This window comes from Macaca nemestrina, chromosome 2 (assembly GCF_043159975.1).
Source record: "Macaca nemestrina isolate mMacNem1 chromosome 2, mMacNem.hap1, whole genome shotgun sequence".
Classification (NCBI taxonomy): domain Eukaryota; kingdom Metazoa; phylum Chordata; class Mammalia; order Primates; family Cercopithecidae; genus Macaca; species Macaca nemestrina.
This window is the reverse complement of record NC_092126.1, coordinates 141,847,417-141,860,888: the sequence shown is the minus strand read 5'-3', so window position 1 is coordinate 141,860,888 and position 13,472 is coordinate 141,847,417. Positions and strand designations below refer to the sequence as shown.

The 13,472-nt window shown below is 42.7% G+C and overlaps 1 protein-coding gene across 1 annotated transcript in view; it reads left to right on the top strand.

Annotated features, from left to right (window-relative positions):
• LOC105477608 (interleukin 5 receptor subunit alpha) overlaps positions 1-13,472 on the top strand; it is a 39,874-nt gene that overhangs the window by 11,780 nt on the left and 14,622 nt on the right. Inside the window, exon 8 of the mRNA XM_071092111.1 lies at positions 2,011-2,149. Within this exon, the coding sequence (XP_070948212.1) occupies positions 2,011-2,149 (139 nt within the window). The remainder of the gene's footprint in view (positions 1-2,010; positions 2,150-13,472) is intronic.

Genomic DNA, 13,472 nt, shown 5'->3' with positions numbered 1-13,472 from the left:
AAATCAGTCACAAAAGGACAAATGCTGTCTGATTCTACTTTCGGAGGTTAAATAGTAAAATTCTTAGAAACAGAGTAGGATGGTGGTTACCAGGAATTGGTTGGAGGGCGGATGGAGAGCTATTGTTTAATGGGTACAGAGTTTCACTTTTGCAAGATTAAAAGACTGTTGAACATTGGTGACACGACAATATGAAAGTATTTAATATCGCAAAGCTGTACACTTAAAAGGGATTAAGATGGTAAATTTCATTATATGTATTTTACCACAATTTAAAAAAACTCATTAGTACTAATAGACAAAAATTTCAAAGGGAAAGGAACTGAGAAGAAAGTCAATCAACATTTCTTGAGCATCAATTATGTGTCAAACTTTATTATGTGTATATTCCACCCTCACAATAATTCTATGATGTAATTATCATTCCCATTTTATAGGAAAGTGAGGCAAAAGAGATGAAGTAACTCTCCCACAGTCACAAAGCTAGGGAAAAAAAACAGGATTCCAACTCATGTCTTATAGAGAGTAGACAAAGCCAATTCCATTAGATTCAACAAATATTTACAAATTGGCTTCTTTGTGAGAAATAAGACTGTTTCTGCCATGGAGTGACCCAATCTTGTGACATATTTGCCCAGCCTTGGGGTTGCTCTCCCACAGGAAAAGCCAGTGCAGCTAGAGATGGGGGTGTGTGCACAGAGTCTGCTATGCAGAGAGGAATTGAACGGAATCTGCAAGGATGAAGAGAAACTGGTCTGGTGAGAAAACATGAGAAGGACTTTCTTAGCCAGAGCTTCCCAAAATACTTACACTGAAGGGCTGTGAGTGCGTGTGTTTTTATAATATCTAATCTACCATCGATTGGTGCTTTTGTCAAATACATAAAAATGATTTGCTAGCAAAAATTAAATATAGCCAAAGACATGTAAAGTATCAGTTCACTGATCATGTGTTTGGATGTCATGGTGATGTCAAATTGCTACCAAAACTTCCAAATTGTAGTCATAATTTTATCTGTATTTAGCCCATCACAGGCCAGTAATAAATAGTTCCTGACCTGCACCAGTCTAGGAAAAGGACTAACTTTATGCTTGGGAGAGTATGGTTCTTTCAGTCAAGTGGCAAGTAATTCAGTCTGCCTGGATGCCTGGATATAAGACCAACGCTGAACTCATGACTCTGTATCTGACACTGTGACCTCTCCCAGAGTGGCTCTATAAGATTTTTTTTTTTTAAATAAAGAAATGACTTCTTTGTTAAAAACCATGACTGCGGGCAATGGATGCCACCGAAGAATTTCACACAAGAGAGAAATATGTCCACATTTGCAGAGTAGAAGAATTTTGGTAGCAGTGTGAAAACCGGATGTGAGTGGGGAGGGGCCACATGGACATATGGATATCAGTTAGTGGCTACTGCAACAGTCCAAGCAAAAGATAATAAGAGCTAAAATAGGCAATGGACACAGGGCTGGAGTAAAAAAGGGAGAAACACCTCCAGGGAGTATTCAAGATACAGGTGTCAGGAACACATCTCTGGCACAGGGGACTGGCTGGATGGTGGCGACCGTGATCAGCAGAAAGAAAAAGAAGAAGGGCTCATTCATGAGAAAACTGCTTCAACACGAGACAATCTAGTGTTCGTGTAATATTATTTAGTAATGTGACCATAGATTATGGAGGGACAAGGTGAGGGAATAATGCATCTTGGCATAGGCCACTCCAGTCTTTCAGTCTGGAAACATCTGCTCGGCCTGGATAGGATCACCTGGATCTTGACTGTTGACCATTTCATATATTTGGGTTACAAGATAGCGTTTTCCTGAAGGGTGACTGCCAACACAGCAACACTGAAGCGCCTAGTATAAACGAATTGATATGTGCCCTGTTGATTTTAAATGGCTTGCTGAACAGTGAGTCACATGACCTATATAGGACCTCCCATTCTGATAATTGGCAGAACTAAATTAGGTGTTTAGAGATTCTTATAATGCTATTTTTCCCCACTTAGATAGAAAAAATGATGACCAATGCATTCATCTCAATAATTGATGATCTTTCTAAGTATGATGTTCAAGTGAGAGCAGCAGTGAGCTCCATGTGCAGAGAGGCGGGGCTCTGGAGTGAGTGGAGCCAACCTATTTATGTGGGTAAGTAGCTTATGTTTATTTTACATTGGCAGCCTTCCTTGTGATCAAAGAAGGTAATCCCAGAAGTGTACACTTTCATTTGTGGGTCTTAAAATGGTTTCATATCTCTATTGTGACTCATTTTCTATTGGTCTACTGCCTTTCCAATCAGGAAATGAAGCCAAGTGAAGTTTAAGTGTCCAACCTTGTCATTAGCACCAACCCTCCTAGACCCGGTGCCTATTTTTTTTTTTCCCCAAGTCTTGTTTCCAGTTTTATCCATGTTTTAAATTAAACTTTTTATTTTGAAATACTTAGACTCACATGCTGTGGGAAGAAATAATAGAGATCCTGTGTCTCTTTCATCCAGTTTTCCTCAAGGGTAACATCTTATAGAACTATAGTACAATAGTGGAATAGAATATTGGTGTTGGTAATCCAGATCTTACTGATTTCATCAATTGTATATGTCCTCATTTGTTTGTTTCTTTTTGGACCGAGTCTTGCTCTGTCACCCAGGTGGGAGTGCAGTGGCGCAATCTCAGCTCACTGCTACCTCTGCCTCTTGGGTTCAAGTGATTCTCCTGTCTCAGCCTCCCGCTGGGACTACAGGCACATGCCATCACACCTGGCTAATTTTCGTATTTTTAGTAGACACAGGGTTTCACCACGTTGGTCAGGCTGGTCTTGAACTCCTGACTTCAGGTGATCCAGTGGCCTCAGCCTCCCAAAGTGCTGGGATTACAGGCATGAGCCACTGTGCCCAGCCATATGTCCTCATTTGTATGTGTGTGTTTGGTTCTATGCAATTTTAGCACATGTTTAAATTCATGTACCCATCACCACAGTCAAATACAGAGCAGTTTCATCATCACCTGTTACCCTTTTATAAACACACCCATCTCTCTCTCCTCTCTTCTATCCCTGAACCCTGGCAACGACTAGTCTGTTCTCCATCTCTGTAATTTTCCCGTATCTAATTTTGACTTTATACTTTTTTTAAAAAAAGAAGATTCCAAAATTGAATAATCTACAGGGGCCCACAAAATCTGGATCTGTCCCTGAGCCTTCAGCCTAACAGATATAGAGTATCAAAAGGTCCATGCATCACCGGGCTCCTGTGTTAGCTCTGCAACTGTTTATGTTAGGACCAAATGGACTAGTTTGCTTGGCTAGTAAGATGGGCGCCTTCTCTGTCAGTGAGATCTGTGAAGGATAATATACCCAATGGCAGCTATGGATGAAGGGGCACATTTCCAGTCTTACCCTGACACAGATGTCAATTCCACACCCAGGACATGTGGACTTGCACCTTGAAGACAGAAAATTCATACCCTGTGTTAGCCGGGTGCGATGGCTCACGCCTGTAATCCCAGCACTTTGGGAGGCCGAGGTGGGCAGATCACGAGGTCAGAAGATTGAGACCATCCTCAGTAATACTGTGACACCCCGTCTCTACTAAAAAAAAAAATTAGCCGGGCGTGGTGGTGGGCGCGGTGGCAGGCGCCTGTAGTCCCAGAAATTCAGGAGGCTGAGGCAGGAGAATGGTGTGAACCCAGGAGGCGGAGCTTGCAGTGAGCCCATCATGCCACTGCACTCCAGCCTGGGCGACGGAGCGAGACTCCGTCTCAAAAAAAAAAAAAGAAAAGAAAAGAAAAGAAAATTCATACTCTGGCTATTACTCGGGTGTTTCCGGCAAGTCAGCATAGGCATTGTATGAGAGAAGGAAACAGTTAAAAAGCAACCAGTGTGTCTCATGTATATGATAAACCATGCAGCCTGGGGAGGCACACACATGTCGTCAACTGTTGCACTAGGTCTATAAGAGCATGAGATGGTGGGAAGAAGACTGGAGCCTTACATAGAAAGCCCAGGTTTAACATTCAGCCTTGACAAGGATTGATTGTGTATCGCCAGACAAATCATTTCTCTCTGTTTGCTAGGGTTCTCAAGATAAAGGAGATAACATCCAGCTTTCCTGCCCCACAGGGTATCTGAAATAAAAACAACTGCAGGGATAGCAGATTACATGTGTTTTTTAATTTTTATTTATTTATTTATTTGTTTATTGCCAAGCACTATGGTAAATACATTATCTTAGTCCTATCAAAAAACTTGTTTGGAAAGTTTAGATAATTGGCTTAACTCTGTTCTGCATGGCCAACAAGTGGCAGGGATGGGGCTCTGACCCCAGATTAACTGACTTGATCTTACCTGATCTCTGGACACTCTGGCATGGTGGGACAGGATTCTGCAAGCTTTAAAGTGCTGGGTAGATTAAAGTCTTATTTAAGAGATCTAGGGGATGGGTGTGGTATCTCACGCCTGTAATCCCAGCACTTTGGGAGGCCGAGAAGGGCGGATCATGAGGTCAGGAGATCGACACCATCCTGGCTAACATGGTGAAACCCTGTCTCTACTAAAAATACAAAAAATTAGCTGGGCGTGGTGGTGCACACCTGTAATCCCAGCTACTCGGGAGGCAGGAGAATCACTTGAACCCAGGAGGTGGAGGCTGCAGTGAGCCAAGATCACGCCACTGCACTCCAGCCTGGGCAACAGAGCAAGACTCTCCATCTCAAAAAAACAAAACAAAACAAAACAAAAAAAAAGAGAAAAAGATCTTGGTAGCCAACCTTTGTGATTATGGGTGATCAAGTGTGTGGATGCTATCTCTCATGAATCCTATGAGGTATTCATTAACCATTGGAAGAGTATACATGGGAGAGATTTTGTTCAGGCACATGCCAAAATGTTCTACTATTTAATTCATTTGCTTAAGCTATGGGGTGGGTCTTCAGGAAAGTCTTGGGCAGTGACCCATTAGCCCATGTGGAAATGACTCTGATCTGACACATAGAAGATAGGTTTCCATTGAAGACTGGGAAAGACAAGGAAAGGCCTAATAAATGGAGAACTGTTCTGAAACTGCCAGGGGGCTGGTCATGCTAAGTTAGCGAGTTCCCAAAGGAGAATAGCGTCCCCTAAAGTTGTGCAACACACAACCAGCTCAGCCTTAGAGGAGTAGCCGTCCCATCAATCAGAGAGACTTACAGGAGCATCATGAGCCTTCCTGGGGAAAGGGAACTGAAAAGACACTAAAAGGAAGTGAGAATGGGCCAAACTCACCTGCTTCACAATTCTGTTGAGACCATTCTTCCCCTCCCCTCCCTTCCTCCCTAGGTTGACACCCTCACCTAACTAACCAGCACACACAGGACTTTCCTCAACATGGCTCCATTTGCACAGGGAAAATTCACTCTGTTCCCCAGGAGAGAAACAAATATGAGAAGCATTCATCAGTCTCAGGGAATTTTTAACAAGGTCATTAATTTTGTCAAATGCCTAAGGTGGAAGTTTAATTTTTGTTACTTGAATTCAATAGACTTCTTTTTAAAAATGCTTTCTGTGACTCCCCAGGGGCACAAAACTCACTGGCTCAAAACTATTGCTATTTCTAAGTGTCTTCCCAACACCTCTCTCTATATATATTCAATTTGGGAGATTTTTAAATGCTGTCTAAAGAAACTTAAACCAAGATGATGGGCACCAAGGTCAGAACCCTGGATAAGAAGTGAGTTATGCTTTCTGAGTCTTTGACTTTTGAAGTTATAGTCAATGTTGCCTGCTGAGAATTTAGAACGTACAGGGTGAAATAGAAGCACTAGACATTCAGGACATCTAGGTTTTTAGCCACGGCTCTGCCAACGTCTAGCTCTATGATGTAAGCTAGAGATGACACGAGATAATATTTTGTGAGCAAAGTAATGAGAGACTGCTTAGAGTGCAGCATTGAGGATTCTGAGGCTAAATTTAGATTGTCAGAAGGAATCGTGATCTCCTGCCACCACCGCAGGGGACAGAGTGGTGACCAGCGTGACAGGGTTTTTCCACCCTGACCTGGTCGGTCTATACCTAACCTCTCTGGGCCTCAGCGTCCTCACCAGTAAAATATAAGTGCTGCACTATAAACCTGCTTCCATCTCTGCCATTCACGTTCACCTTCTCTGTACCACCCCACTGCAAAAGTGCTGAGAGTGAAATTGTGATCCATAATGAGCGCTTATTTTAAGCTTGTTTTTAATTTATTATTCACTCTCCACTTTAGAGCTCTCTCACCATTATTATTTCCTAAATAATACCTTCCTAGTTTGAATCTGGACTCATTATCGTTTCCCCCCAGGTGTACCTCGTTGCCATTATCTATAGCAAATCCCATTTCATTTACTGCCACCCTTTTCATGAAGATGAGCTGATTAATATTACTACTCACCTTATAAATCCATCCTTTCTGGAATTTACTCCTCGCTCAGTTTAGGATCATTAGTGAATTTAATCAATGTAGACTTTCCATTTTCATCAAGATGATTAATAAACATAATAGGAAGTCCAAGCCCCTCTGGGACATTTTGCATGGCTCTTTTTTATCCCTTGAGGATGCAGCAATAATTATGCTCAGCTAGAAGTCTATCAGGCGATTTTGCTGCTACATTCATTTCCTTTAAACACGCTCTCTCCTCTTTTGCCTTATCTTAAAAATAGCACGCTGCAGCCCTTCCATTCCATTTTACGCCAAGACTCAACTCAAATATCACCCCTTTCTTAGACATTAATTCCCCCCCACCGTTATTTTAAAGTAAGAAAATGGAGGTCCTGAGATACTAAATGACTCAGTAGTTGCAAACAGCCAAGAAGTGGCTATTTATATGATTTTCTCAAATAGATGACATATGAGCCAATTAGTGAATTAGAATAGATTTGATTAACTAATTAACCCATTATAGCCCAAGGTTATTTCATTAAAAAAATGAGACACAGGGTAAGTTTTGATTGATGAGATAAGGGGAGCTGGGAGAGGAAGGGGGTGCTGTCCAGCTCTGTTGGTAAGGTCCCTGGCCAGCCAAGGGGCACAGGGGACAGCAGGGAGAGGGTATAATTAGCAAGTGAGTGCTCTTCGCTTGCTCTGAACAGTGCCTGATTGGCTCTCCTGTCCTAGAATTTCCAGAGCATGGAATTTTTTTAATTAAAAATAATTGTTTTATTTCAACAGCTTTAGGGGTACAAGTGGTTTTTGGTTACATGGATGACTTGTATAGTGGTTAAGTCTGGGCTTTTATTGTACCCATCAGCTGAATAGTTTGTATCATACCCAATAGGTAATTTTTCATCCCTCATGCTCCTCTCACCTTCTCCCCTTCTGAGTCTCCAGTGTTCATTACACCACTCTGTATGCTTCTGTGTACCCAAAACTTAGCTCCCATTTATGAGTGAGAACATGTGGTATTTAGTTTTTCGTTCCTGAGTTACTTTCCTTAGGGTAATGGCCTCTAATTCAATCCAAGTTGCTGCAAAAGACATTATTGCATTCTTTTTGTACAACTGAGTAGTATTTCACGGTGTATATTTACCATGTTTTCTTTATCCACTCATCAGTTGATAGGTACTTAGGGGGATTCTGTATCTTTGCAATTGTGAATTGTGCTATGATAAACATGCACCTTAGGCGTCTTTTTGATATAGTGACTTCTCCTTTGGAAGATTTCTCAAAAACTGAATGAGACCTACAATTTGATTCAGAATGTTTTTTTTAAGAGATGAGGGGTCTCACTATGTTGCCCACGCTGGTCTCAAACTCCTGGGCTCAAGCAATCCTCCTGCCTTAGCCTCCTGAGTAGTTGGGCCTATAGGCACATGCCACTGAGCTGGGCGGGAATTTTTTTTTATGGAAGTAGCAGTTTCACTTTATCAGTACTCGTTATCAACTGCCCTATGTCAGCTGGCTTCTCTGTCTTATCTTAAGAGCTAACTTCCCAATTTTCACATGTCTTTCTCCTTTTTAAACTTTCTTAATTTCCGATTCTTCTGTTCCTTTGTTATCTTTGCTGTCTCCTGTTTATCGAAACTTTTTGTTTCCTGACCCTGGTCTTCATGAAGCTGTGTGTTTTCTCAAGTCCATCACCTTCTCTTCTTTCCTCCATCCATGAAGCTCAAATGCCAAGTGTGAAACAAGGAATGATGAAAATAAATTTTCCCATGGTCATGTCCTTGCTTACAGAAAAAGAGAGTTATGTGGGTCTACCCTGCTCTTATTTCTGGCTGTGTCTTTGGTCAGGATCAGTGGTTCTGAGACCTGCTTCTTCTGTGACAGACCACAATCACTGCAATTGCCCTTCAAAGAAACGATGGGGTTTTGCTTTGACCTCACTGAAGGCAAAATTTGATGGCCAGGATCTATGCAATGATGCTACTGGGTTCCATTAAAAATGTATTTTATTTAAAGCTTTCTTTAGTCTTGAGATGCATGGCACCTACACCCGGGGGAGTTGAAGAAGACTCAGCACAGTTTTCAGATCACTCAGTCACGAGGTCACAGCAGACAGGAGCACCTGCTGCCCCCAGCAGCTCCTTAAACATAGAGATGTGTTGCTCATAGGAAATCTTGGCCTTTGCTTTCCTCTCAAGAGTTTGAGCTGGTGGGGTGGGTGTCTCAGAGTCCTGTGACACAGCCTAGAATCTGTTAGGACTTAATGAAAATGGGTTGAGATAGGGTATCAGGGTGGCCTATGGGAATATGGGCTGGAAGGAAGGCCACCCCAGAGAAACTCCTGTGCCTTTTCCTTTTGACTTGACATTCATGGGCTGATGTATGAGGTGACTTCATACCTTTGTCCTGGGCACCTGGAATCAAAAACTGGAGTCACCTTTGGGACCATCAAATACATCTTCATTTTCTAGTTTGCCTGCATTGTGCCAAGGTCCCACAGCTCCAACCTGATTCCTTGGACTCTGACTCCTACCTGGAGCTCTGATCCCTTCTCTCTGTCTCTTCTTATCCCATCCCTCTCCTTCAGCAACTTTTCCTTGTTAAATTCTCACACTATGGTGACACGAGGAGAAAGATGAAAGGGAAATGTTGTAGAAGGGTCCACATGAGCTATCCCCAGGCCTTCCAAAATAATCTTGCAAAACTCTTGTGAGGTTTGAGATGGGAGCCTCCGGGTCTATACCGTAGCAAAAATTGCTTAAAAGGAAAAAGAGTTGACCCAGTAACAACATGAAAGACCCACTTAGGCTGACTTAAGACTAACACAGCTTATTGTGGTTCTGGTTTTCCTGTGTAGACAGATGGCTTGGTCACACTGCTTCCTTTTGTCCAGCCTGGTTAGATCCCACCTGGCAGCCCCATTTGTTCCCACCAGCGGAGCAGGACTGCCTCACCCCAGTGGTCATCCCACTGGCCTGAAGGAGGGTTAACAGGGGCCTTTCAGATTTCATCTCCAACTGCCAGGAGCAGGGAGTTCCCACAGCGCTTTCAGGCACAGCCACCTCTATTGGTGTTTGCACTACCCTTCTAGGCATACATTCTGCCTCTTGGTGGGATGGCAGCTTGGGGGAGGGAGGGACTCTGTCAGGGGGTCAGCCCCTGTGCAGGACATATTCACCTACATCATCTTATTTATCATCACATACATGATTTCCTAATCACCCAGGTGAGAAAACAGATGCAGACAGGTGGAGGAACTGCTGGAAGCTACACAGATAGTAAGTGGGACACCTGGGTTTGGAACCCACCCAGAGGACTGGCTCCACACCTGGGTTCTTTTCGAGATGTTCCATGGCCCTGGTGGTTATTACTCCAGCCAGGGAAACTGAGGCTGGAGGATGGGCCAAGCTCAGGCAGAGGGGCTGGGGGCTGTGAAAGCAGGAAGCTCTGCCAGCTCTTGACCTTGTCAGTCTCCATCCAGACAAGCCATTGGGAATGAAGTTAGCTTCTTCAGGCCGTTCTTGTCTAAATGTTCCTGTCCAAGTTCTTCATAATGTTCATTAACATGAACATTATGAACCCTAAATCCTTGAAGGGCAGGAACTTCCATTTCTCTTCCTCAGTATCTGGAATATTTGGTGTGTGTTTATTTCTCCTGACCTGAGTTTATCATTCTGCATTTTGGGAATTCTGATAGCACTCCAATTTTGGCCTGGCTTTGATGAAAGGGAAATTATCTTGATGAATTTGTTGACACAATGCATTTCATCCTAATCGTAATTACAATAAGTAATATTTATTGAGCACCTATGTACCAGCACTGTGCTAAGCACTTCACATGTGTTAATTTATTCAGTCCGTCTCCCTGTTTTATAATGCAGGACATAGAAGCTGGAGAGGCTACCCTGCTGAAGGTCACTTTGGTAGCAAGTGGCAGAACTAGGGCTAAACCTCTGGGGTTTGTTTTGTTTTGTTTTGTTTTTAATAAGATAGAGTCTCGCTCTGTCCCCCAGGCTGGAGTGCAGTCACACAATGATCCCAGCTCACTGCAGCCTCCACCTCCCATGGGGGTTCAAGCAATTCTCCTGCCTCAGCCACCAGAGTAGCTGGAATTACTCACACCACCATGCCTGGCTAATTTTGTATCTTTAGTAGAGACAGGATTTCACCATGTTGGCCAGGCTGATCTTGAACTCCTGACTTCAAGTGATCCACCCACCTTGGCCTCCCAAAGTGCTGGGATTGCAGGCCTGAGCCACCACACTCAGTCTAGGACCAAACTTCTTTATCCCTTGTTGCTTACTTCTATGTGATGACCACATGCTCTGCAGCCAGCTTTCATCTGCTTTAGCAGGTTGATAAAACAGGCCCAGCAGCCCCTTACAGAGAAGAAAATTCTGGGTTGCTTGGGGGGCCCCAGAAGGTACATGGCCCTTGGTGCTTTGTGGGAAAGCCTGCAGAGAAGAAAACTGCCATGAGGAATTCCCCTCTCAACTTCATCAAGTCTAGTCCTACTGGGGGATAATGCAAACAAGCAGTAAACTTAACAAGCAGTAAAATTAACTGCAGTGAGCCATCCAGTTAATCCTGAATGCACACACAAATACATGCATGATGCACACAAATACACCCATGTACACAAATACACAGTCTCCATTTCCTCTCTCTATTCAGTTCATTCAAGCCCAGTTCCACCAGATGAAGATAGTGCAGGTTGTGTGTGTTTGATCTGGGTCCTTCACTACTCTACACATTTTGTTCACTGAAGCTGCATTTTGCTGTCCTCTTTTTATTTCTCTAAACCAGGTACCTCCCACAGTCCATTTGACAGCTGCCTCGAAAGCTCACTCACCCAAAAGGTCTGCTCCTGACTTGCTTGCACTGGGAGCCTGTGATCTGGTTTGGGGTGCTCATTCATGATGCCACAGTCTCCCCTCCAACCAGAGGCAAGTCACAGGAAGCTAGTTAAACCCTGTATCATAGACTACCATATTGACATCCTCTCAATTATCCAACCCTGTTGGTGCCATTTGAACTTCTCTCAGCACCTGCTGGTTCTAAAAACACAGCAGGCCTGCTCCGTTGGAAGCATCCCATCAATTTACTAATTAGCTCTTTTCCCTGGAAACCTATTGTTGAGTCTGAAATCAGATTCAAAATCAATATGTAAGCACTGAAAGTTCATACTTACATGCACAATTTAAGGTGGAACAGGCTTCCAAATCAAATTTACCTCCTAAGAGCTATTAGTGTAAACCTCATAGATCATAGAATTCTAGAGCAAGAGAGACTGCAGCCCTAAAAGGGAAGTGGCTTGACGAAACTCCCAGAGGCAGAGCTGGGACTAGTTTGGGTGCAATACCTGGAGTCCTTCTGCCTTCTGTGTTGCCACTCTCTCAGCCCACCTGCACCCCATGTCCCACTCCATATACATTCTAGGGTCATAGAAGAATAGCAGACTATTGGCTTCTTTGCAAGGTCAAATGGTTAAGATGTCAAAAATAATGGAAACTGAGGTCCCCAGACACCAGAAACTGAATTTCCCAAATGGTCTAAGTTAGCGATGCCTAAAAAGCACCCAGGAATCAAATAGGGAGTCTGGAGAGCTTGTCCTCCTTACAAGGACAGGCTGTGTGACTTCTTCTTTCTGAAACCCATTTTTGCATAACCAAATGGCAGTGCCCATTGATTTCTTGAAAAGAAACATCTGTGACTTCCTTTTTAATGGCAAGAAAGGTATTCTCCTTGAGTCAGAGAAAAGAGCCAAATTACCTGGAAATACATTTTGTTTTTAAAATCTCCAAGGTTGGAGACCCCGGAATTCAAACTAAGACTACATTGTGGGATCTCCCAACTTTTAAAGTATTGAAATTCTTAATCATTTTGACCCAAAGAATGTATGCTCTCAGTGGGATCTTCTCTCCTTGCTCTACTTTCAGCAAAACAGAGTAGGTGCTTACTTTAATTCACTAATCTACTGGGTGGTTTTTTTTTTTTTTTTTTTTTTTTGGTATAAATAAGTAACTGACCACAAGTAATCCACAAGTAATTTCTACTTGGCAATGAGTACGTGAAAGCTTTTTCTTGCACAAAATTTTCCTGCCAATTTATATTTTCTTCAAGGAAAAGCTGACCTTGATTGTGTTCTCAGGGGTTAGTTCTGTTTTCAACTGGCTATAGGTGAGTAGCCCTAATGCATTTGGGGCAACTGGAGAAGCCAGGCCAGGAGAAATGACTAATGTGCCAACTCCCTCCCGGCAGTGACCATGACTTTGCTTCTCACGTAGTACTTTGTATGCATCAATAACTTTTTTTCATTTAATGAAATAAAATCAGGGTTGCCTCTATATTTTTGCTAATTCAGTGAGAATCTTCGCTTATCAAAATGAGGGCTGAAGTGAATAACTCGAGAGTGGTTTAACTGAAAAGATTTTTGTAATCATGGTCAGAAGAAAACGGTACTGTTATCAGAACTTGCCATATCAGGCTAGGGGGTATTGCACAATTTAAGACCCAAATGTGACTGACAGTGTGACCCTGATAATTATTTACAACACTGCCCCTTCTTTCTGCAGGACCCGTACTTTTTCTGTTGGTTTAACCTAGTTGTAAACAGGATAACTTTTTTTCTGCTGATGTACCACTTGCTGAATTAGAATCCCGTGTCTCTGAACCTACAGTTTCTGAATGTGGTTATCGGGATACTTGCATAATGGTTACGAGCATGGAATAGTTTGAGAGATGGAGCCATGAAGCAGGCTGAATGCCTTATTCAGGAAATCAGACTGGGAGATAAAGTAAGACAGTATTTGATTTGCTGGTATTTGTTTGTCCCAGCTACTCTTCACATTACCTAAGAGAGAATGCAGTAAAAACGAAGTTGAACAGAGCACTCAGCTCCCATCCAGAGCACTGAATATTAATCCTGGAACCATCGAGTATCTGTAGGATTTAGGAAAATAAAAGCTTTGCCACTTTAAGGGTCCATTTTCCATTATTTAACAAAATGTGGCGAATGCCTTTTTATAAAACAATAGACATAAGTATATTTCAAAATAAAACTTGAAAAAAAAAATAACT